General features: G+C 41.5%; 1 protein-coding gene across 1 annotated transcript in view; it reads left to right on the top strand.

Moving 5' to 3' along the window:
* The first annotated feature begins 14,432 nt into the window (after positions 1-14,432).
* Positions 14,433-26,137, top strand: part of LOC132986574 (anosmin-1) — a 52,323-nt gene continuing 40,618 nt past the window's right edge. The window contains exons 1-2 of the mRNA XM_061053028.1: positions 14,433-14,688; positions 21,808-21,855. Of these exons, the coding sequence (XP_060909011.1) occupies positions 14,512-14,688; positions 21,808-21,855 (225 nt within the window). The 5' untranslated portion in view covers positions 14,433-14,511. The remainder of the gene's footprint in view (positions 14,689-21,807; positions 21,856-26,137) is intronic.

Genomic DNA, 26,137 nt, shown 5'->3' on the forward strand with positions numbered 1-26,137 from the left:
TTCTGTTGACATGTGAAATCACTTCATGAGCAGGTTTCCTACATGTGAGTTTACTGTAGTTTACATTAGAACAGCCACACAGCCAGGAAGCAGCTTAAACACTGAAGTACAGTAACATGAACTGTCCCTTCTAAAGCCCCCCCCCCCATACTCAAGTAGTTCCTAAGTCTGCATGATAATATACACATGCATCATATATTCATTTATACTCCAGCATGAACAAAAGACTGAAAATGAACTGCTGCAACTTGATGAGCTGGAGGATTGTGTTAGAAAAGGCAAAAAGGATATCGTAGTAATTCAACCTTTAACCTGTAAAACTTGGTGTCTCTCTGTGAAGTAGTCCACAGATCTCACACAAACACCTCGGAAAAGAAAAGGTTGGATTTACAAAAAAATCAAAAATCAAAACAGCACCGAAAAGAGAGAAACAGTGAAGACACGAGAGGATTTCCACACACGTGTAGTGTGTGTGGGTGAGTGAAGCTACGGGAGCCGGTAAACCTCACAATCAACGCGATAATCACCAATTTCTCAAAGTCATTATCCCTCTTCACACACAAACACAAGAAGTGTGTTAAACTGCAGAGCAGACTAAAGCATGGCTTACCTTTAACTGTGAGAGTGAACTCGTGGTGTCCGCCGCCACCTCTTCCTCTCACAAACCTCCAACTTCACACAGCGACCGACCACTTTCCTCCCATTCTGCTTTTCGTCATATTTCAAGTTCCGACCAGCGGCGGTACCGTGTGACTCACCGGAGGGTCACTCGGTTGTTGCTTACGAAGCGGATTCACAACTGGCGGTAAAAGTTGGAATAAGCTCCGAGTTGTGTGTGTGTGAGGAGGCTGCAGGCTAAGTGTGTGTGTGTGTGTGTGTGTGTGTGTGTGTGTGTGTGTAGTTTCACCGTTCACTGACAACAGGAACATAAAGAGACAGCAGCAGCAGAGGGAGAGACAGAGAGGGGGGGGGGGGTAAAACTGACCTTAAACTTGAAGAAGAGAAACACTAATTACTGTGTAGCTTCATTAAATAAGTCACGTGTAGATGCATATCTCACTGCCCTAATTAGCCTGATAAATATTAATGTATAAACACTACAGGTAGCTATGTCAACAGAACATAGGTTGAGATAAACCTTAATGTAGGCTATTACCTAAATGAACATACAATGAATATATGTCTAAAATTTGACCCATAATTAGTTTGGTTGCTTTAAGAATACTGTAAAAACACAACACAGTAGGTTAAAGGGTATTATTATTATTATGTTGGTGTTTTGCCTCAGTGTGCTGAGTTTCACAGGCTACAGTCTCTAGCATCATGTTGCCTATCAGGCTGCTTCCCCTCCCCCACACTCCACTATTTTTCGCCTGCCGGGTCACACAGCGGTTGATTAATTCTCCTTTCGCCCTGCTCAGTCATTCAGATTTGGAAAGTAAATAACAAGTTGACATCATTACGGCTCTACACTGGTGTGACACATTCCTTTCGTTACCGTACACACGGTAATATCTGCGCAGGAAATATTCCATGTTAATGTGACTTGTTGTTATTCTGTAGTTTCAAATTTAATGCTTTCTAGTTTAGACTTTTAGATGTTTAGTCTTTGGGATGCAAAAAGAAGATCATGGGCATATGATTTTGGATCAACGAAAAAAAGGGAGAATAAAACTGAATTTTGGTTCCAGCATAGTCGGCAACATATTGACAAAGGTCATACCCATTTAGGTCTCTCAAGATGTCACACTTTTAATTTCAGAGGAAATATAGGGCTTAAGGGATTTATATGTTTCAGTGAAAATGGATGCTTTTGATCATTTCCCCTTCTCAGAATGAAAAATCAGCTAAACCCTCGATCACAGCCCATCACACTATTAGTGTTATCGTATGGGGGTCATTTATGTCCCACCACTTGAAGTGTAAGGCTACTTTTATTTGATTTCTTGGACTGTTGGGTAAAAAGCAGTCTATTTAATGTTCTATCTCTAATTACCTTCCAATATTTCAAACCTCCCTTAGGCCCGGATGCTATGTGCTTTTATTCCCTCTGAACATATGAATCTTTAAAGAAGGTCTAAAAGTAATTTCATTAAAGAACTGGGCTCTTTAGATTATTGGAATCTAAATGCATCTCAAATACAAGTGGGGTTTTTTCTGCAGATTTTTGTGGATTGGGATATTTAAGCATATTTGTGGCACAGGGATGATGTATAACGGAATTACTAAAAAAGAAACCAAATAACAGTTTTTAACCCTTTTTCCTATGAGCTGTTCAGTGAGTGATGCAAACATACTCCCCTTACCCATCCCCCACTGGTTACTAAATCTCTGTACAGAGTGGTGAAATAAATGAGAATATTTTGCAATGATCTCTTTACACATAATTACATTTCTCTACTTAGTGTGCTGTCTTCTTATCTTCTTATTTTTTATGTCTAATTGGATTACTTTTAGTGTCAGCGTCTGCAGTTTGTTTAATTATGCAGGAGAGAGAGAAAAACTGGACTGGCACCATGTTAAAAAGAAAATCCCTACACTTTCATTTACAGTGCCACTGTTCATAGTAATGAAGGAATGTGTCCCGGTGTAACCATGTGGCCCGAGGTTGTTATGTCATCGGGTTTTTGACAACAATGGCGGTCTGTGGAGCAGAGTAATTAAATCAGACTTTGGTTGCACGAACACAGAGTGAGAAATTTACAAATGGTTTTGAGTCTGTCTGCCAATTTAGGAAAATGAGATTAACATGAATATAACCGGATTCCTGCAAAAATTACTAAACCCATTCTTTAAATTAACTTAAGAGAACCTCTTTCATTCTATATTATCAAAAAGAATCACAAGAAGCAGTACTACTCTGACTAACTGGTCTGATCTCACGACACACCACCAACTCCTTCATGAGTAATTGCAACCCAAATTTCTGATATTTTCAACAATTCTGATTTATTTAATAAAAAAAGGGTGCAGATTGGATCTCAGAAGGTACTAAACATGTGACAGAGCAAAGACATGGAACAAAAGCTGTTGATATACTTTTTGACACCTTCACGACCCACTGAAATCAGCTCCAAGACCCACTTTTGGGTCCCGACCCACCAGTTTAAAACCACTGTAATATATGACCTATCACATTCAGAAGGAGAATTAAAAAAAAAAGAAACCCATAGTTCACAGCGGACATGTCAGTCTATCTCTGATGTGTATTGGGGCCATATGCCTCAGTGAGAGTGTCAGAGCTCTTCTCCTGAGCAATCTGTATTTGATGAGAGCAGATAAATGGCTATACGAGCACTGCTCTCCACTCTGGAAAATAACTGTTTCAGAGCCCTTTGACAGCAAATTGTTATATAGATTTAAAAAAGGGAAGTGAGGCATCCCATTTCCAGAAAATGAAATATTAGAAATATGCTGTTTTGAAACATCCACATCCGGCCGAAGAGAACCATTTACATTTTAATATATATGTGCTATATTCTTTTATCAAAATGTAAGGTTCTTCTTTCTTTTGATAATTCCAGTTTTTGTAGCCATCATTGTGTAGTGCTTTCCAATGTTTAATGAAATGTCTTAAACACACTTGGAGCCACTATTCCTATTCCCGTTCTGTTACACAGTGTGGTGCAAGTTCTGGAAGGTCGGACATAAAGACACGGCTGCACATAAAGCTCATTCTGGATAAGATGTTAAATAACAATGATAATATATTTTTCATCAGGGAATCCTGGCTAGTGTCCTCTTATATGCTGTGCTGTGTTGGGGGGGGGGGGGGGGGGGGGGGGCAGCATCTGTGTGGATGATAAAAACAGGATCAATAAGCTGATTCAAAAAGCTGGCTCTGTGATTGTTGATAAGAGAATGAGGACCAAACTGAAAACTGTTTTGATCTTTGAAGGCGATCCTCTACATGGTGCTTTTAACGGACTCTGAAGCTCCTTCAGTGAGCGACTAGTGATGCCTTAATGTTCCACTGAATGGCTCAGGAGCTCCTCTGTTCCTGCAGCAGTCAGATATTTTAATGAACATTTTGAGTTTCTGACTCATGGCTGTACACGATTATTCAAATGGTTTCAGTGGTGTTTGTTATTTATGTACTTGTTGTGTACTGTGATGTACTGTAGATATTGTTTGTTGTGTATGAACTGACCAGGTGACAAACGAGTTTCCCCGCTGGGGATCAATAAAGTTTTCTAATCTACTCTAAACTGTTTAGTTCACAGGTAAATAAGAAGCATACTCTTTAAAAATCAAAATTCATACTTTGATGTAGTAGTGCACGATCTAGAGTGTTTATCTAGAATTTGCCGTCGTTAAATTAATATGTTGTTGCAGCAATTATTCAGGAGACTACTTTTAAAATTGGAAGCCAGGACAAGAGTGAGTAACAGCTGATAGTTATATGTCAACTTCTGAGTTAGTGTGAATGGCTGTTTAAACAGTAAATCCTCGTTAGCTCAAGGACAAATGACTAGAGTTTCATTGACACTGACACTAACAGCATGGAATAAACCAAGAGACCAATACCCAAACCCCCAAATTTCAACAGTAACTGCCCATGCAGTATTTACTTCAGGATTTAAATGGATTTTTCTGTTAATTTGTTCATTATCTCCAAGTAGGGAATGTAACATTCTCATACATACATACATAAAGTGATCGCTGCATTTCTCATTCTCTGATCGTTTCAGTTAGCTTACAGTCATTCACATATAAGGTCCCTTAGCACACATTTTTTTTACTTAACACAGCTGTTGCCTCATTCCTCATCCACATTGAATATTCCACTTTTTTCCTCAGAGCAACCATCCTTTGGGATTTTCTGATCCTCGTCCCAACCCGGTCACACTTCAGTGCAGGCTGCCTGAAGTTTCGGTCTGGTGAAGCGGGAAGGACAACATCATCTGCAAATAGAAGAGATGTAACAAAATTCTGAAGCTTTGCAGCTTGTTTCCCCCCTGACAGAACATATATATATATATATACATATACATATATATATTCTGTTTTGTTTTTTTAATGACCAGATATTCCTGCTTGAGTTTTTGTACTCACTCCAACATCTCCTACAGATAGCAATAATGTTCTACTTAAATAAACTGTATCCACAGGTTTGAGTCTGTGCTAATGAAAACAGAAACGGGACTGGCATTGGTTAGCACATTTCTTTTAATTCTGTCTTGTGTCATTTCAAAGCTGCATTTATCAATCAGTCTTAGCACTGCACTATGTGATCCTTGGTTACTGCATGAGACAGAGGGCTCTGTTCCCTCTGCACTGCCTTCTGCACGTCTCTTACATGTAGTACGGTAGGAGTGCTTCCTGCCATAGAGCTTGGGCTGACCTCCTAACAAAGAACAGGTTCAATCTGCCTCCCCTCCCCCAACCCGGAAAGCTGATGAGGGTCACATGACCTTTCTAGACAGCACTGAGAAGCGATGGTAATATGTAGGGGTGGGGGAAGGGCTCTGAGAGTCACACGACTCTTGTTGTGTCGTTATTAGGCCGAGGGAAGCTCAGTCTGTCGCAGGGGAATATCCAGCTCGGTATCTATTCCTCATTGTGCTCATGGTGTCCATTGACATATTGGATTTAGCTCCCTAAGCCCAACTGCTTTATTTACACTGTAAAGAGAATGGGAGAGGGGGGGGGGGGGCTGTCAGGAGCAGTCTGGAGGAAAAGGTTTTAATATTTGTGTGTGTGTGTGTGTGTGTGTGTGTGTGTGTGTGTGTGTGTGTGTGTGTGTGTGTGTGTGTGTGTGTGTGCTTACTGTACAACACCAACCTCCACTATCTCTCTCCCCTCCCCCACTGCAATCATCTACACAGGCTGGAGATGCAGCAGGCTTTCCTATGCACATTGTTATGTCATTGCCTACAGACCTATTTTTCAGACAAAGCAAATCATAATAAAAGGACTGAACATCTTTATTTCCAGATTGTTCTAGAATACAAAGCTTCAAATAACTACAGCCTGCAGAATATGATCGACTACAAACATGCTCCTTTATTCCAGTTTTTCACTGATTGAGGATGATGTTCTGTAGAGTATCTGAATTTCAAAAATGATGTCGCTTTGGGGAGCCGCATTCCTGCCCGCCATAATCAAATTCCATTGACTGAACGGGGGGGGGGGGGGGGGGGGGGGGGGGAGAGAAGGCGGGAAAAGGCAGACAGATGTCAGAGATTCAAGGGCTGAGGACAGAGGTCAAGGGTTGGTGACCTGGGCATCCAACAGACTCGCCTTCCCTTTCCTCCGCCTCCAGCACAATGGCCAATGGTCATTCCCTTTACAATGCTTTTTCCTTACAGTGATATTTAAACGTTTAAGTCAAACCATTTGGAAATGTCACAATCCATTGTACAGGTAGCAATTTTGTTTATACAGTATTCTAAATATTGATGCTGTTTCACTCAGAGATGAATCTCATTAGATGCTTTACTGTCATAGTTGTGTAATGAATTCCTGATGCTCATATATGATATTTTTACATCTATAATCATTGTGATTAAAACAAATGTGTGTCTGCTCTGTTACAATAATATGTGGAGCTTTTTATGGTGAAGACAAAAGACTTGAAAAAACAAATAACTCTTATTTTGTTTACCTGACATTAAAGTTTAGCCTATTTCTTTTTTTTTCAATTCTTTATTTAGAGGATGGTTGAGATTTACAGACAGTTAGCCATGCAGTTACAGAAGGTATAAAGGGTCCACAGTGAAAGTCTGCAGCAAACTTCTAGATCATCTTGAAACCTTTTTCCTCCTTAACATCCTCCATTTGTTCTGTTTTTTTTTAACAATATGTACCTTATTACTCTATAACTATCTACAGTCTGTAAAGAGGGATGTGTACTTACATTTATTTTCTTTAATATGTAGGGCGACAGTACAACATGTTTTCAAAGCGGAGGGTTAGGGTTAGACAGAAAACAAAGAACAGGAAAACAAAACATCTTATGCATGACAAACATACACATGCATGGGGATATAATGTTTAGCCGATTCCATACATTTATTTTTCTGAATCTTTGGAGGCCACTGTGCTGCACGAAAATAGAGCTGTAGACACCCTGCTGTGAAGCTTTACTGGAAATATAGGGTGTGGTTAGCGCTCAGTGTACAACCCAGAGGGCGTTTTAAAGCATTCCTGCCGTATGATTTGTAGCCAGGAGGATCTCACAGGAGCTGTGATCTCCTAGTGACATTGTTAGCTTACAGGGTGGGGGGGTTGGGGGGGGGGGGGGGGGGGGGGGGCAGTGGATCACTGCTTTGAGCCTCCTGCTTTGTCATAGCAACATAATGCTGTGTAATGGGGCCGGCATCCTGCCAGGCACCTAATACAACACTATGACATGTCACTTTTCATAATCACCCTCCAAACCTGCAAGTTCACAAGATGACATTTAAACACAGTCGTCATGGTTACGTGTGTTTTCCTTCTGGAAATGTGTTGAAAGAGACAAGCGTGGAGATGTACATGTGTGTGAGAACACTGGGGTTGTGTAACAGAGAGGAAAGAACAAACAGTGATATCACACATCCCGATTAAAGTCGTTCACATGGAGATGTCGAGCACTCACTGATCTGATATGCAAAATGTAAAATAAAGATATCCAGAGAGCATATGATAACATTTCACTACCAAATTTAGATTATACAACATGAATAAATCCTGCTTCACTGTGAGAGTTGTGTGTATTGATTTTTGTGTACAAAATCCTTTGACTGTGTATGTGGCTGCTTGTGTATGTGTGTGTGTGTGTGTGTGTGTGTGTGTGTGTGTGTGTGTGTGTGTGTGTGTGTGTGTGTGTGTGTGTGTCTGTCAGAAACAGAAAACAGAGATCACAGTGAGCTTCAAAATGTGTTCTACTTTCCATCATATCTGATGGAATTGAATTTGATGATTGCCTCAAACGATGAGAACAAAATCCTTGTGATAAATTCCCCACTGTTGGGTATTAATGCTGGATCATCTCCTGGAAAAAAATCTGAGAAAAGGAGAGAGAGAGAGAGTGAGAGAGAGAGAGAGAGAGAGAGAGAAAGAGTGAGAAAGAGAAAGAGAGAGAGAGAGAGAGAGAAAGAGTGAGAAAGAGAAAGAGAGAGAGGTGTCAAAGCACGTCTGGGCCTAAAACTTGTTTGTGGGCACATTGCCATCTAGTGGCCAATATCTGTACTACCGCAGTGTAAAGGATTGAGCTCACACACATTTTGTGTAGCATGTTTTCTGTTTTCCCAAATGTGAAAATGATCGAAAAATCTGTGTTATTTTCTTAACCATATTCTCCTCCTCCGCTCTGCTCGGCCTATTTTTCACTCTTAACATAAACACTTCATAAAAAGGGGCAGTTTTATTATCATCCAGCCTGCTAACAACCACTGAGGGACACTCAGCTGTCAGTCAACCATCACTGTCTAAACTCTGAGAGGGTGTTTATACATGGAGAACAGCTTGTAATGCACAACGCTGCATTGTTGTGAGGAATGGTGGAAGATGGAAAATAATGCCTGCATGCATAGAAGTCCTCCGTGCCAAATGTTTTTTTTCCAACCTCATATAGAAGACAAATATTTTCACAGGGGATGTTATGAAATGTCGTGAACACAGTGGGAGTGGAATCATGAATAGACAAAAGTGTGAGTGTGCAGAGGAAAGGTTAGTCAGTGAGACAGCCTTCTGTATACTCTGTTTTCTTTTAGTTTCAAGCCATAACCATCGTCTCCTGGTTCACCTGAATACATGTTACTGTGATTAATACTGATTTATTTTGCTACTTTGAAATAAAAGAACAGCATGCAGAGATAGAGAGAGTATTTTGTGGATGTAGAGAATGTTATTCGATGTAAGCCTGTCTGCAAGAGAATGCAAACAACATGTATTTTAAATTATTCTCCTTGTGGCTTACATACCAACACTCAGGGAAAAAAAAATCTGCTAACGGAGTGGAATAATTAACACGCCTGCTATGCTAATCAACTCGCTTCTGTTATCTCAAACGAAATGAATACGTCAGACTGAACTTTTTAAATAAACTGCCTTCTTTTAAATCCTGCAAAGGGAAACTCTGTTCTGCCACAACATGTTATTGGACCTGACAGAAAGAGGATAAACAGTGTTTGCGCTACATTCGTTTCTTAAACTTGGCATGTGATTAAAGGTGTTTAATCGAGAGCTATACCTGCATATTCACTTGGACAGGATTTCAGTGATTTGCTGCGTCTGCCTGCTGGATGACGCTGTAGCTGATATCTGCAGCGATGATGTCATCACTGTAGCATGCTCTTTACACACAGACCTCATGTTTCCTGTATAGCTTTGGCTCCTGATTTGCCTGAAGCTGTTTTTGTTGTATTAGTATCAGTAAGGAAAATGTGATTTATATTCAATGGCAGCCTGTGCAGATTAGATTAATCATGTCAGGTGAGGTGGAATTACAGACTCTCAGTGTTTGCTGTAATCAGATCTTTGAACTTTCCATCTTGTCTGTAAGCTGGTATCAACCTGTATATTTGAGGGTTTTTAATTTCAGTAAACAGTAGCCTGATATGCTTTTCTGACACTCTGCTTATGTCCTTGACTAAAAAAAATACCTTTTGAAGATGGTATATGAGTCACGTTTCACTTCAGATATGCACAAAATGATATAAATGCATTCTCAAATCTACATTATTATTATTGCATCTCTCGTGTTGGAACCCAGCCTCCATCTAAGCCCATCTCCTCTTTTGTTAACAACAAAGCTACTTGTTGCCTCTCATCAAAGGTGGATCAACTAGTCCACCCGCACCTTCAAGGATCAAAGATACCCGAGTGTTTGATCGCCATGTATCTCCTTTCCCTCTGGAGCATGCAGGCTGAAACCCGATACTGATGTGTTGGTTTTTGAAGATGCCTTTTGTCAGGTCATGTGGTAGAAAGCCACATTTTTTGCAGCTCTAGGAATTGTGGTCAGTCTCTTGAAACACAAGCTTGCACTGTCATTTATCATTACGCCAACAAGAGAGAGCGAGAGAGGGAGCAAAGAGGCTGCAGAAGACCTCCAACAAATCCCCTCAAAACAAAAGCAATTGTATGGACATGATGGATTTACTTTTTTGCACAATTTTTTGATTTATATTTTTGTTAGTTTTGATCTTAAAACACCATAATAGAGTGTGTGTGTGTGTGTGGGGGGGGGGGGGGAATTTAATTAATGAATATATAATAAAATAACTTTTCATGTTTTCTATAAATCAAGAGCTAAATCAAATCAAATCAAGTTTATTTGTATAGCACATTTAAAAACAGCTTCATCTGACCATGTGCTTTACAGGCAATGCATAAAAATAAAAAAAATAAAAAAATCATCAATACATATGCATATATATATATACATAGACATACACATAAACACACACACAAACATATATATATGCATATACATACCTACATACCTACATACAGATACATACCTAAGCTAAATATACGGGGTCTGTTATGAGCTATGGTGAAGATGGGTTACGTATGTACATCAGTCAAGGCAAATCAAAAACTTAAATTGACAAATTAATAGATTCTATGTTGTTGTGGGTGTTGCCTCATATGTGTACTAATGTATACAACAACTGTTGTACACATTATTGTAAATATGTCATGCATGGGGCGGCTGTGGCTCAATGGTAGAGACAGGTTCGATCCCCAGCTCCTGCAGCCACATGTCCGATGTGACACTTAACCCCAAGTTGCTCCTGCTGCTTCATCAGCGGTGTATAAATGAGATTGGCTTATTTTTATTTTTATAATTTATGTTTTATTGATTTTTATAACAACATTATAATGGCAAACAATTCTAAAAACAAACTAACAAACTTAAAGGGAACAACAAAACACGCAGGAAACATAATAGACAACAAATGGATGACAGAAATGAGATACAACGCTGCAGAAAGCATCAACAGTGCATCACCAGAAGGAGGGATGTGTGGGATTGGCTTACTTAACATAAAAGCCTCTGCCATCAGTCTGTGAATGAGTACATGCGAGATGTCAGAAGACTTTACAACCTTTACCATTTACCATTTATTTTGCTCTGTATCTTTACTCATTATTTTTTTCTCTCTTTAAGCCTCTGCTTTGAAATTCAGAAAACCTCCCGAACTCCCACCATGAGATTGGGCGTTAATGTAACTATGCAACCTTCTCTACAGAATGTATTTAGTCATGGAGCACTGAATTTAATGCATACTGCTTTAAAAAAAGGGGGGAAACATATTATGAGAAGGAAAGAGTCTGAAGAAAAGCTCCATTTGTTGCAAACACTACTCACAGCGGACCCCTGATGCTCTCTGTAACTGCACAACCATCAACCAAAAAAAACAAGCGGAGTGAAAGGATCAGAATATAAAAGAAACAGAAATGACTGAAACAAAAAAACAGAAATGAAGTATCTTCAAACTTTATTTTAAACTAGTTTGTAGCCTTTGTATTGTTGTACATGTATTTTATCCTCATATCGTGTTACGGGGTTTTATGTAACTGAATGTTTTACATTTTAATCTGTTTGTTTACACAAAGGCCCAACCGGGGACACGAGTTGGACATAGCTATTAACTCTTTAGCCAGCAAATCAGTTTCATGCTTTCTATTGAAATTATGTTAAATTGCATCGTCCCTATTAAAATAAATAAATTCAAAATTCAAATGAAACAGCAGCACTGATTGATGATGTGTGATGTAACATATTCAAAAGTTAGCATGTCTTCAAAGAAATGCTAACTGTCTCATGTACATTTGTTTGTGGATTATGAGTCGGTCCATGTCCTCACAGGTCTGTTTACATAAACACATGTTGTAAACAGTGACTCATAAGATGTAGGTATGAATTCATGCAGTGACGTGTGTTAGAGACCCTTCCTCCCTCCAGATAAAGCTTCACAGTCTGAGTTCACCGCTGGCTTATCCTGGTCAATCAATCTTTATTTCTATAGCACATTTAAAACAACCTTGATTGACCAAAGTGCTTTACAAAAACACACAATATAAAAACAACAAATAAAATAACATATAGAATGAAGCGCAATAAAAACACAACAAATCAATGGTCAATGAGAGCATGGCGTCGGAGGGGTGTGTGTCCCCCAGGCAGCAGGAGACATCAGGACCGCACACAGACAGTGTGTTTCCTTCCCCCCCCCCACACACACACACACACACACACACACACACACACACACACACACACACACACACACACACACACACACACACACACACACATGGCTGTAATAAGGCAACAAATTAAGCCATTATACTGTTTTTTTTAAGGTACACAGACATCCGTGTTTAAATATTTTAAGAGTAGCGAGGGATCTCTCACTCTGAGTTACATTGTGTGTCTGAGACCACCAGAGGGGAAACGGACTCACATCCATCTCATCGTTAGTGAGCTGTGTGTGTGTGTGTGTGTGTGTGTGTGTGTGTGTGTGAAACATGGACAGAGCTCTCATTAGAGCCGTCTGCTCGCTCTTACTGGACACAATGACGTGAGGATTTGTGTCTGATGGGATTTTTTTTTGGTTTGATTTCATGACCCCGATCATAAAGACAGTGTCGGCGGCTGGGGGATGTCCTTATATGGGCATATTAGAGTCAAACTGTTTGGCACAATGTTAAATTGGCTGCAGGCAAGGTGGCGACTCCAGCCAAATGTAATGAAGGTGTGTAAGTGTGCGTTCACTCTGCACACAGTTTAAGAGCAACACCTATAAAACTTCATTATGTTGCTGCTGTAATGGGGTTCAGGGAAGTGCTCCATGAGCTGACAAAAGCAGGAGTGTCTTGTAAACCCCTCAAGGGAACTTTCTAATTAAATACTCCCTCCTTTAGACTCCAATAAACAACGAAGATTTCCAGCTTTTCCTACATGTCATATTCTCTCCACACCTGAGGCGACGGAGCGATGCCAGGAGTCGGGAGTCCATCCTGAGGAATTCAGTCAGGATGGTTTTTAATAGCTTTCCGAGTTGGAATTGTTTTTCCAAGCTACTGTTAAAGCAGGAGGAGAGAGCTCAATGGAGAGGGCTTCCCTGGGATGTTGGCAGGCTGCACCCGGGCCATATGTGAGGGTTTGATACAGAGAACCTGGCTTCTCCACATTTCTGAAAGGTTGTGTCATCAGATGGCAGTAAGTCTAACCCTCCTTCTTATATTCAAACAGGAAGGTGTGTGAGGAGTCTTCCTTTGTGTGTAGTGCTGAGTGTATTGTTGAGGCATTTCATGGAGGCAAAAGCTGGCACACTGCCAAAAACATGTAATGAATAAATACAGGAAATAAGAAAGGGAGGTAATAAAATGGACAAGTATAATTCTGTTATTTTACCTTTAATCAACAATCCTGTTTCTTTTTCAAATTGTGCTCATTCACTTCTCACGACGTTTACTACTCAACCTTTGAAAACAATCGTGATGTCACACTGATGATGTCATCCTTATTATAGACAATTTTACTCTGATCCATTCAGTATTTACAAAGTGTGGGAGGTGGGATTTTTTTTTAGGGCAGAGGGGTCTGAAAGCTGCTTGTGGAGAAACATCATGGCACCTAAAGTAAAAAGTCAGGATACCTTGGGCACTGTTTTGATTTTGATCTCTCTTCATTTGATCAATGTTGAGTCCACTAACTGTATGCAAAATACAAAATCACTCCTGAACCTCTTAAAGGCTTTATATGTGATATTTTGATCCAGCAGGTGTCGCCCTTGAGCTCCAGCATGAAACCAAAACAACTCGCGCTGCATTGTTGTGTTAGCATGCTAATGCTAGCGATCTTTATTGTGCTCGTATCTTCACACTGCATGTAAATTTACCTGAAATGAGCGTGATCTAGAAACACAGTTAAGCAGTGAGTACAGTATGTTATTCTTCTTTTCTCTAGTCCCTCAATTAAACAACTTTTATACGTGAGGGGAGGAGTCAGCCGGCCGTCCGGGCGATGTAAACAAAGTGAAGATAGGACTCTGAAAACTCTGAAAACATCACAGACAGTGGGACTCGGGTGTTACACCCATTGTAGACAGTCATGACTCACAGAGTTATTTTCAGAGGAGATACTTGATTTATATATTTAAGTGTTAAAAATCACAAATAAAGACTTTAAGTTGTTTAGCTGTGACGTTTTGATTGACAGATATATAAGCAGGTGGGTAAAATAGGAACAAAAGAATCAAATACAACACAAAGATAATTAATAAAACACTGTCACGTACAGATTGTGTTCTGGTGCTTTATTAAATCTCTGTTGGTTCAGACATGATGAACAACCTGCTCATGTTTTTGGACTCTGCAGCAGCCTACCTGCTTCAACGCGCCTCGTGTCTGTCAGTCAGCCGCGCGACCGTCCAATCACAGCGCACCTGAGCCCCTGACTCCTCCCCCAGTGTATAATTGAAGTTTCTTTAGTTTCTCCGGCGGAGCACTGCACGCAGTATTTGTCCGGTCCGTGGAGGGATTAAAAAGAGGAGCGCAGGCAGGAGCATGTTGTCCCGGAGCCTGTGTGTGTGTGTGTGCGTGACTCTGTGTCTGTGGATTACCGTGTCCGCGAGGAAGCAGGACGACTCTTTCTTCACTGCCAGTGTTTACCGAGCGAGATGCGCCTCCAGATGCCTCAGTCTGCACATCACTCGCATCTCTGCCTTCTTCAAGCACTCTCAGGTAGGAAGAGCATGTGGTCGATCCCCCCCCCCCGCGGAGAAACTTCTGATTCTGTGCAGGAAATGAGAAATAAACGAGATTTAATGAAAAAACACGAGCCGGCCGATTCCTCCCTCATAAGTCAAACCTGTTTCTGCATCGTGGGGAGACAGGAGCAGGTCACTCATGGTGCTCAGAGACTTTCTCTGTAGTGTCACTGACATGGATTTAAAATGACACTTTACCAAAGAAGAGGCAGACTATAAGCAGATATATGAAGGGTTCAATTGTCTGGTTGCCTGAGTCTATATTTCATTAACACATTGCAATTCTTATTGAGACTAGGAGATGAGAGACGGTTTTCAGAGGAGCCAGTTAATATAATAATAATAATAATAATAATAATAATAATATTACTAATACATTTTATTTATAAGCGCTTTTCAAAAACTCAAATACACTTTACAAATAGTTAAAAACAGAAAGAACAGCACAGTAAGGACAGACTAACAGACAACATTACACACAAATCATAAAGATAACAACAATAAAGGTGAACAACAGGAAACAGGAAATACATCACAGTCATACATTAAAAGCTTGTTTGAAGAGGTGAGTTTTGATCAGAGATTTGAAAGTAGGAGGGTCGGTGCAGTGTTGAATGTGTGTAGGGAGTGAGTTCCAGAGGGAGGGGGGGGGGGGCAGCTATGGAGAAGGCTCTGTCCCCCCAAAATGCATTATCTGCCATATAAAAATCAGATAGACCCCCCTTCCCTTTATGAGACAGAATCAACATGCATTGAGACTCTTAATAGTGTTATTTTATTTTTCTCTCACGGCTTCATAAAAACATGTTGCATGCTTTCAGACCTCCAACTCTCCATGCTGACAAATTAGCTGTGTTCCTCTTGTGATTTGGCCATGTGGTGTCAGAAGTAGTTTTTCACCCTCCACTGGACACACTGTTCCCCTCCCAGGACTCCAGAATAAAAAGGGTCCGGTCACTGATCCTTCTCCCCTCTGCTCCTTTTCACCAGCTATCTACCCCGGTGACCGCCTTTAGACTCACTCTATTTGCATTTGTAAAGGCCGGTCTCTCCCCAAGGTGCATTCATGAATCCAGGGTCTACTTGTTTAGAAACATTGTGGGGCGAGTCAAATCTGTAATTGGGTGTAATTAATCAGCAGAGAAACATTTGTGGCCAATTAACTTTACTTTAAAAGGACTTATTGATCTGTTATTTTCAGCTTCAATGCACCATATGTCAGTTAGTTCAAACCATTTTTATTAACAGAGAATATGCTCCTGATTATCACTGCAGTTGTCGACAATAAAGAGATAGAAAATAGCAGCGCTGTGCTTCCAGAGGACTCAGATTGAAAACAGTGTTTCTTAATTCACAACTTGGCAGGCAAGAGTTCGGGCTTTGTTTCGAGAGATTCCAGCAGTATATTGCAGAGCCTTGGGTTTGCAAACTTTGAGAATTAAATTAGTCACAAGCTGACTGAGAAGGCAAATAAGTGATGGAAGTCTCACCTCTAATATACTGCTAATAGTCTACATAATTGAGTGCAGAGCCTGAGAGTCTGGGAGCAGCCGTACACTCAGAGAGAGAGAGAGAGAGAGAGCGAGAGAGAGAGAGAGAGGTGTATTTGTCTGAAGAGAGAAGCATTTCTGTGGTTTGTGATAAGCAAAGGTTACTTCAGCGTCTAAGAATAGAAGGCAATTGTTGATAATCTGCAAGCACTGTCTTCTGCACGGGCCTTTCATGTTAAAATGGGGGGTCTGGTCAGCTGCAAAAACATATGGTCCCCCCCCCCCCCCCCTCCCTGCCCTCTACCCCCTGGCCCTGCCAATAAATGCCAGCATCACACCTCATAGGCATGCAGAACATACACACTGAGCTCTGAAGGGGTCACCTTCCTGCTAAACACCGGCGCCCAATTGTGCTAAATGTGATAAGCTGTAATGTGCTGTTTCCACAACACTGGAGCATGCTCAGTCAGCACGATACCTACAGGTGGATCTGCTTCCTCTCTGACAGATCTTATTACAGCGCCGAGCTCCACTCCAATGATCGAGACCACAGACCTCTTAATTCAACTCGGACATCCTTCAGGGGTCATTTAATACTCAAAACAAGACTCAAAAACTTTCCTTTGGCTGCGACTTTTATCTACTATTTTTTGCACATTTTATTGTGTTTACTCAATATCTCATAATCAACATAGACCATGACTTTTTTTTGGTGACAGTACAAGAGATAATTTGTCCTCTTAACACATCCTGCAGCTGGAATTTCAAACCCTGTTTTTCATATCGACTTTAATATGATCGCTGTGTGAACACTTGAATGATTCTTTGACAAGTTTAGGAGTCGCAGATGTTGTCGACACCCACGCGTCTTTCCCCTTTTTATGTGGCTGAATCAAGAGGACAAATCAGAGGCTTTGTTTTTAATTGACGCAATTATGAATAAGTGTCAAATGGAAACAAGCGTGGAGTCCCAGAGTTTGGAAACCCTCATGGGCAGTCCATTAGCTGTCAGATTTATTACGCCTGTGGATTGTGATAGTATTTTCCAAATGCAGATTTATTGACATTTTACTCCACATTTGGGGAACTTGTCACCCCGCCGCTACGATAGACAGAGGGCAACACCCAACCATAAATATTAGCCTCGGACACTCTGAAATATTAAGAGCGCGCTGGGATCGTGTAGTCTGAAAGCATCAGCCTTAGTAGTGGATTATTTATGTGGGGACGTGTGAAGCCAAAAACAAGGTGTGTCCATGAGCTCTTGTTATTACAGTCAAAGCAATAAAAAAAAAATCCAACATTTTTCAAATCCACTCATTCATTTCCAAAGTGCTGTGCAGTAACGTCTGAGCATCTTAACTGAGAGATTTGTGCTGCGAGCGAGGGGAAGAAAAAACATTGGAAAGTAGTTTTTCCTGGTCCCCCTTGTTTTCTCCTTTGATATTGAATAACCTGCGGTGGAATCAAAACCGCAGCCAGTGCTCGTCTCATGTGTGGAGTTTTTCATTAGTGAAGACAGCGGATGAATAGGGGTCTATGTTGCTTGGCCTCACCTCCCTGTAAACGCTTTTAAAACCATGACAGTCCTGTTGCTGCTGCACCCTTCAGCTAGCTCACTTGACAAATAGCCTTCATTCCTAAGTGGGGACAACTTTACACCAGCGTGGTTAGAGATCTCTGAAACACCCTTCTTATGTTAACATTGGATGTGCTGCTGAACACATTAGCTCACTTTCAGAGCGCCCTGTCGGAATAATTCATAAAAAAGTGAATAATGGATGAGCAGGATGACCACACAGTCGCACCCACTCAAGTCAAAGCCTAAATCTTGAGGCCCTTTATTTTAGCGCTGCGTGTGTGCCCTGAAGGATCAGTTATTTCGGTGTTTGCCTGAGGACCTCTGGGCTGTTAAAGGACACACAGAGACACCCGCCTGTCCTTTGAAGTCCTGCATCCTGTTAGCTTAGCACAGACATGAACCAGGTCTCACAGAGTGGCAGTATTTTCCAGCAGTGCAAAGCTGGAAACATGTAGGAAAGGATTGAATTCAGTTCAAAAACTGAACAGTGTAAACTGTGATCCATTTAATCCAAATCAGAGCCTCGGAGGAAACAAAAGATTTCCACTTTCAAAAGGTGGAAAACTATCCTCTGAGATAAAAGGGGCTTTTTGTCCATGTTCCTCTCAGATGTCTAGACAATACAACACGCCCCCCCCCCCCCCCCCCCCCCCCCCCCCGGCCACCTGCTCTGCCTTCTCAGCTGACAACAGCCATAATGTATCTGTGTGATAAACCGCCCTGTTTACATGACTCCACCAGTCTCACCAAACAAAGCGAGCAAGTTCACCTCATCCACGCATTCATAGACCGCTGTCTGGTCTCTGGTCTTGACCCCCCCCCCCCCCCCCCAGTCGCACAGGAAGATATCTGGAAAGCGTCCTTGACAGTCCTCAGCGCTGCATAATGTTCAGCTTGCAGAGGAATGTCATGGTGAGTCAGAGGGATGAAGTCCTGACCTATAATTATTCCCCCGTTGGTCCCTGACATGGAGGGGTCAGGCCTGGACAGCTGGGGCAACATCCTGCTGAGCGTCTCTGCTGCAGGGATGCTGTCACATAGCAAAATTAGCTCCGGCCCCCGTCGCACATGATGGATGGATGGGTGAAGAGAGCTGTCAGAAAAACACGATTGATGATTTAGGACTTGGTCTAGAGTTGTGACAATCTGTATAAATTATCCCCGAGGTGATCGCTGCCGGTGTAAATGTCAAGGTTTTATTTACAGTGTGTCAACAACAAGGGCTTTGGCGGGGCTGGATTGTTTTTTTTTTATAAGTTACTGAGTGAACACCAAAAGGATTTTAATCATGTTGTACAGTACAATATGATACCCTCATGAGGATAAAATCATATTTTAATCATAATTTGGCCGAACACAGGGAAGGTTTTTTATTACCCAGAAAGGTCAGAAAGCTTGCTGTTGCACATTAAACTCCTCGGCCAAGTAAGCGCTCGGTTCCACTTTCATTTGGTACCAAATGAAACAACTATTAGTCTCCTCGGCTGCTCACACTAATGTATTTTTCATTCTTATCTGCAGTTTTTTTTTTTTTTTTTCTGTTGAGGTGATTCTCTGAAGACATGACCAAACAATCATGGATTCCTTTGAAGCCGGTTGACCATTATCCTTGACACTAAAAGCAAAGCACTTACTGGTACTGGATGTCAAATTAAACCCTTTAATGATAAGTTCTCTCCAAAGGTCTCATGGGAAATTTCTTCTGGATTACATTGTGGGAAAAGGCTTTGAACTTGACATTGAACTTGAGCAGACTTTTTGCCTTCAGACCCCTAAAGTTTGGCTCAATCCGATGTTTCATTGCTTTCATTAAAGAAGCTCAGCGACATCCAAAAGTGAGGCTCGGATACAGTTCAGAGACTTGAATTAATTAATTAATGAAACTCTAAGCTTTTTTACTTTAACTTCTCCAGATGTGTGGAGAGCATGGGCAACAAAGGGGCAGTGAGCCCTACATCAGCTATCATTTATATTTTTATGACAATAATGGATCAAACTACGAGGTGTAATTTGACAGCTTGTAGCTTGTAGTTATAAATCCACAGAGAATTACCAACTGGCTCTCCAGTTCCCCCTGACTTTAATCAGCTCGTCTTTTGGTTATATGACCCACAAATGTACTGTTTTGGTAACACTCTTATGGCTCTCATAGCATTGTTAATGTGGCTTTAAAAACTACAAAAATGACTTCTCCGTTCACTAAAAACCTGACAAAAAGAATGAGCAATTGGCTTATGGATTTGGAAAATGTACACGCTTTAGAGTCAGACATTTAGCTCAGAAGTTGGAGGAGACCAAAAAAGAGATTAAAGTCTTAATATGTGATTTTTAACACTTAAATATATAAATCAAGTATCTCCTCTGAAAATAACTCTGTGAGTCATGACTGTCTACAATGGGTGTAACACCCGAGTCCCACTGTCTGTGATGTTTTCAGAGTTTTCAGAGTCCTATCTTCACTTTGTTTACATCGCCAGGACGGCCGGCTGACTCCTCCCCTCGAGTATAAAAGTTGTTTAATTGAGGGACTAGAGAAAAGAAGAATAACATACTGTACTCACTGCTTAACTGTGTTTCTAGATCACGCTCATTTCAGGTAAATTTACATGCAGTGTGAAGATACGAGCAGAATAAAGATCACTAGCATTAGCATGCTAACACAACAATGCAGCGCGAGTTGTTTTGGTTTCATGCTGGAGCTCAAGGGCGACATCTGCTGGATCAAAAAATCACATATGAAGACTTTAAAGGGTGAATATAGCACATTTATTTGCCCAAATGCATGCTGTTTCTTTTTCTGTAAAGGTGTTAATGTTGGCTAAGATGTTTTCCATGTCCCCCCAAAAAATATAATAAGTGTTCAGCTCAGCCCCCCCCCCCCCGACCCCCCTTACCTGCAGGTGTTTAAAATATTGTTTTCCCAGGTTTAAAACATTGACCAAAATGCCCCTTTCTGGTATGCACATCACATTAGGAAGCCTTTCATGCTTATCAGCTGGTCATTTATTCTAAAGCACTAGCCTTGCACTTGCACAATTATGTTTGCAGAGCACGACAGCATAATTCTTCGCTCTATTAGAATTCAGGAAATGACCACTTGGACGAGCCATTTAGCCCCACTGGCCCTTCGCTTGACAAACCCTCTGCATGTACACTTGGAGACTTTGGAAACACACAGCACTATTGGGACCAAATGTTTGCCTCGTTGGATCACAGAAGGTGGCACTTCACCGGCAATTAGAGGAAATTGTCGGTATCTGCAGCCTGCACAGGAGTGCTGACATCAGTTCCCGCCTTTGGTGACCTTCGGGGGACGTCTGTTGAAAGATCAAACAAGTTGTCAGAAACGCTGAGGTCACTGCGCACACTGAAACTGACCAGAGGTTTGCCCCGGGCCCCCGGTGCTGGTGACCCCCCCTCTCTTTCCTGCTCGGGTTACACGCACTCAGCACGAAAAAGCTGGCTCAAATTCTGTCTTTGAAATGTGTTGAGTGTTCGCATCATTTCTCTTTTAAAGGTCATGACTCAAAGGAAAATGTTAAAGAGGCACCTTCATTTGACAAACTGGTGTTAAAGGCAGGGTTGGTCATTTTTCAAAAACTAGCATGATTTTGAAAGTAGCATTCCCTCAGTGCTCCGTCTGCACCCCCTCCCCTCTGTGCTCCCTCTTAAGCCACGCCCCCTCACTTACATGCGCGAGCGCCGTTGCTCCAGAAGTGGACCTCAGCTCATCTCTGTCATTGTGTAGAAACTACGTAAGCAGGGAGACAGGGAGGCTGTGATTGGTTCATCAGATTGGTACCTCGTGGCAGACATTGGTTGAAGTTTTTACAGACGTACAAACTGATACAGATGATGGATTTTATTTGTTCCTGTTTCAGAGCACGAGTTATTAATTTCTGTCAGGACCTAAAGACAATTTCCACCAAAATCTGAAGAAGTGGATCTGGAGGAAATGACCAAACCTGGAATTTTAACAATATATTGATAACACATCATGTTTTCCTCTTTTTCTTTACAGAATAATGGATCGTTGGTGTGGTGCCAGAATCACAAGCAGTGCTCCAAGGTAATGTTGTTTCACATCTTTCATGAATGAGATGCACGCCACAGTCATGCCTCATTATCAGCGGATAATCTAACATAAAGTCCACAAGTCACGACAAGACGAGTTCAGTCCTGCCCGGAGAATCTCTTGGAAAGCAGTTGTTGACATAGACTAGAGTGAGAATACATTTTTTTTTTCCTTCATCTACTTCTTAATGGATCGCTTCTGCTCTCCTTGATACCCGTTCGTATATGGAATACAATTAAATAATATATATATATTTTTAATACTTTTATTGCAATACATTAACGTTTCCGATTATTGTCCTTACACATATTTGCAACATTTTTGTTCATATTTTTAACAGCCAGTGGTGAAAAGGAAACAAAACATAGAAATATATACACAGAATGCAAATTCCAAAATGCATATAACAGAGGCAGCATCCAGAGCGAGCTTTGTGCCTACTTTTTACAAGCATATAGATCGTCAGGTTAAGCATACTGTTAAAGAAATAAAAAAAGGAAGATTAGATTTTCAAGAGGTTTAATGCCCGTCGATTTATGAAAGCACAGCGTGATTGTTTTTCCTACTCTTGTCACTCGGATGCATTACAGTTCGTCTCCCGCGGGGCTTGTTTGTGTTTCTTGTGCTCCGTCCCGATGAAGGTTGATACAAAGCTGGTGTTGACAGCCGCCCTGAAAAGATGGCGCTGACACCGTCTATCAGACTCTTCTGGAGCTGTTGACAAGACCCCTCGAAGATGTGCTGTATAGACTGTAGACAGAGAGGAGCTCAAATAAGACAGACGATACGCTAGCAGAGCCAGGTCTGAGTAGAAATGTGAAGAATGTTCTCTGTAGCTGTCAGAGGCTCTCATCTCCTCAAATACAGACTGTTAAGATTCAACGCTGTTACCCCTGTAGGACTCAAATAGGATACAAACAACACACATTCATTCACTACAGACGGTATGTTAGAGTCCAGGTCGGACATATTAGATGTAGTTGTGTTTTTATAGTTGTAAAATTTTTTTGGTTTTTCATGTTGGCAAATTGGGCCAATCACAGCATTCCAGTGATTAATTGGAAATCCGTTGAAGAACAGTTGCATTTTTTTTTCTTCTCATGCTTACTTAACACGGCCACAGGTTTGGGTGTACATATAAATCACAATCAGTGTCTTGTATCACAAAATAACCCCTTGTGGTGACTTCTAAATTTCCCTCTTTGAATTTCAAATTGTTTCCTTGCCTATTTGCATGATCTGCCCTGGATACAGTGCTCTGTGCCTTCTATTTCATCTGCACATGTAAAGGTTTGTTTCCTGTCCCCCAGCATGGCAGCTGTTCACAACATGTTTATTTTGCATCACTGAGTTTATCTTCAACCATCTCCCCTAACCCTTAACCATTTGGAATGAACTTCCAAACTCCATGTGATCTGCAGAGTCCCTCTGCACCTTTAAGAAAAAGCTAAAGACCCAGCTCTTTCATGAATACCTACTAACTTAATGATGATGGTCTCCATATTATTGATGATGATGATGGTAATGACGATGGTTTTTGTTTGATAACGACGACTTATAAGATGGTTTCTATACTGATTAGAGCTCTCAAGAACTGCCCTCAATGTTGTGCTTTGCCTCTGGTCACTTCCTGTCAGCACCTGTGTGTCCAATCAGACTCAAAGCTGATCGTTTGCTCTTACTGACATTGTTCCCTTTTTTCTAGATCCTTGCTTGTGTTGTTCTTACTCTCTGATGTACGTCGCTTTGGAGAAAAGAGTCTGATAAGTTTTTTTAACCTTCTTGTAGTTATTGAATCATCTGAAGGTCAAACACAATCAGATTCAGCTTACTTGTCCCTAAAACAAAATAATGGATACAGAATATGTTATTTAATCCATCATAAACCGTCTGTGACTGACACGTTTAAAGTGCAGTAGAGGTACTAAACATGGCTATCCCCACTTGTTTTCTCTTCTAATGCTCTGAAACTTGTTTCTCTCCTTTCCACTGTGATGGCCAACATCGACTTTTGGCAGCAGTCATCCCCTCAGTTTTATGTTTTGAAAAAAGGCTTTTGCTGGCTGTGAGTCTGAGCCCTGCATACTGTTCTCATAATCAACCAGCTGAAACCTTCGAAATGTCCCAAAAAAAACTCTTTAATGGACTTCTTGTTCTCCTCACTTTAACAAGCATGTCACTTAGCACTTCTTTATCCTGCTTGTAAGCTGTAAATAAACGAGGCTGGATTTGATGTAAGCCCTTAAAAAATAATGATATGTTTGTGTTACTCCTGTGTGACTGTGGTGCTCTGCCACTCGGCCATTTCAAATACATGTAAGGGCTCTTTGAATTTAATTAACTTAATTGTATCCTAGGTTTTTGGTTGAGCCATTCAGGAGGCCAGTTGGGGCACGGCGCTGAGGTCTAATTTGCGGGCAGAAGTCAATATTTTGGTAGCAAACATCCCCACACTTGACATCTCCATGAATGACTGCAGCTCCACTCGAGGCCTGTTTACAGAGTGTGAAAGCACGGAGCTATTGTGTCCACTCGAACAATTGTACCAAATGGGCCCATGCTGTACAGTGAATAGCTCTACAGCCACTGATTAGCCTCTTCACTTCATGAACAGCTCAAACTCAAACAGAGGGACAAAGGCAGTGGCTCCATGGAGTGCGTCAGGGCAGAAGGCCTGTCCACCCAGAGCCTCACAGAGCGACCCCCCCCCCCCCCCCCCCGCCTGTGAGGATGGGCTGCCTAATAATTTAGACAAAGATGCCGTGACCTCGTCCATCTGTCTGCTTTTTCAGAAATCAAAGCCTCCTGTTGCCATTTGCAATGAGAAAGTCAACCCGGTCGCTGCGTTTGCAATGACCAGAGTCGGCCCCGACTTTCAGTGTCCCCCCATTGTGATGCTAATTAACCTGCTTGCCCTCTCTCCAGAGCCGAGTTAGGTGGCATTTAGAGAGCCGGAGAGTCATTATAATGCCATAACAGTGGTCCAGCAAATTCAGCTGGGGGGGGCGCCAGAAGAACAGACAACAGCAGCATTTCTATGAGCTATTGTCATTCTGCCTCCCGACTGTTAGAGCTCGAGGAGTTTGGATGTGTTCCCTGAAAGTTTTCTAAACTCCAGGGTGTTCTGTACAGCAGAGAAAATAGATTTTTTTATGCGTGTGCATGAGAGAGTGTTGCAGAGCCAGCCAAGGAGCTTTTCCATATTCAGAGCAGAGGCTGATATTAGCAACGGGTTTGCGCCCCCACCCCCCCCCTCCCCCATGGGTGTGATCCAGGCTCCAAAGCAAATGCTAGGATTGACTTAAAGGCAGCTAAATGTCGGTCCTGCAACAAGGCGGCATGCTTCATTACTCTAACTTCTCTTAGGGAGGGAAGAGAGGAAAGGACACGAGCATTATGCCTGGATAAGTTCGCCTGCGGTGAGTCATTGGATCGTTGCCATTACTTATAAATCTTGGGGAATAAAGTGTCATATTTTTCTACAAAACACACAGAATATCCTGGAGATTTTTTAAAATCAGTATACTTTTCCCTCCTGGGACCGAACTCTCTATAAATGTGATTGAGTGGTGATTACTGACCTGAAGAGCTTAAAAACAAAGTCTGAAATATAACATCTTTAAGCACATATTGTTGACTCAGGCCGTGTTCACACTGGACTTGTTTTTTCAGAAAGAAGCGCCTTTTGAGCGCTTATGCACAAGTGTTCTGTAACCTTAACAACGGGACACTGAGCACCGCGCATCAATTTAGAACAGAAAAGAACAAACGGGACGGGAAGTCAGACACCGATACAACATTAAAACATCCGGTTTATTTTCAGAATAAAACTCTCCGTTTTGACGGTTCAGAAAAACCTGATTGGTCAGCTGTCAGAAAGGCGCTTGACGTCACCCAGCGCATTTCTGAAAAGTTGAAATGATTCAACTGAAAAAGGCGTCGGGCGCAGCGCTTTTTGAAAAGGCGTCATCCTTTTTCCATCGGCTTGTATGTAAAAAAGAAGTCCAGTGTGAACACGGACTAAACCTTACGTTTCCCTTCAAATCTTCCAGAGGGGAAAAGCAAAACGTCTGGTCGTCAACTGAGAACGATAACTTCTGCATGTCATTCACAAATGTCTTATATTTCCATGTTGGCACTTTTCTGAGCGTGCACACACCAGCTGAGAAATAAGAGCGTTTTCTTTTGGATCACCGTCGTCTTCACATGTTGGAAGCTTTGGAGCAGTTTGAATGAACAATCACTGGAATGCTTCTATGTCTCATTCAAAAGTCTC

This window comes from Labrus mixtus, chromosome 13 (assembly GCF_963584025.1).
Source record: "Labrus mixtus chromosome 13, fLabMix1.1, whole genome shotgun sequence".
Lineage (NCBI taxonomy): Eukaryota > Metazoa > Chordata > Actinopteri > Labriformes > Labridae > Labrus > Labrus mixtus.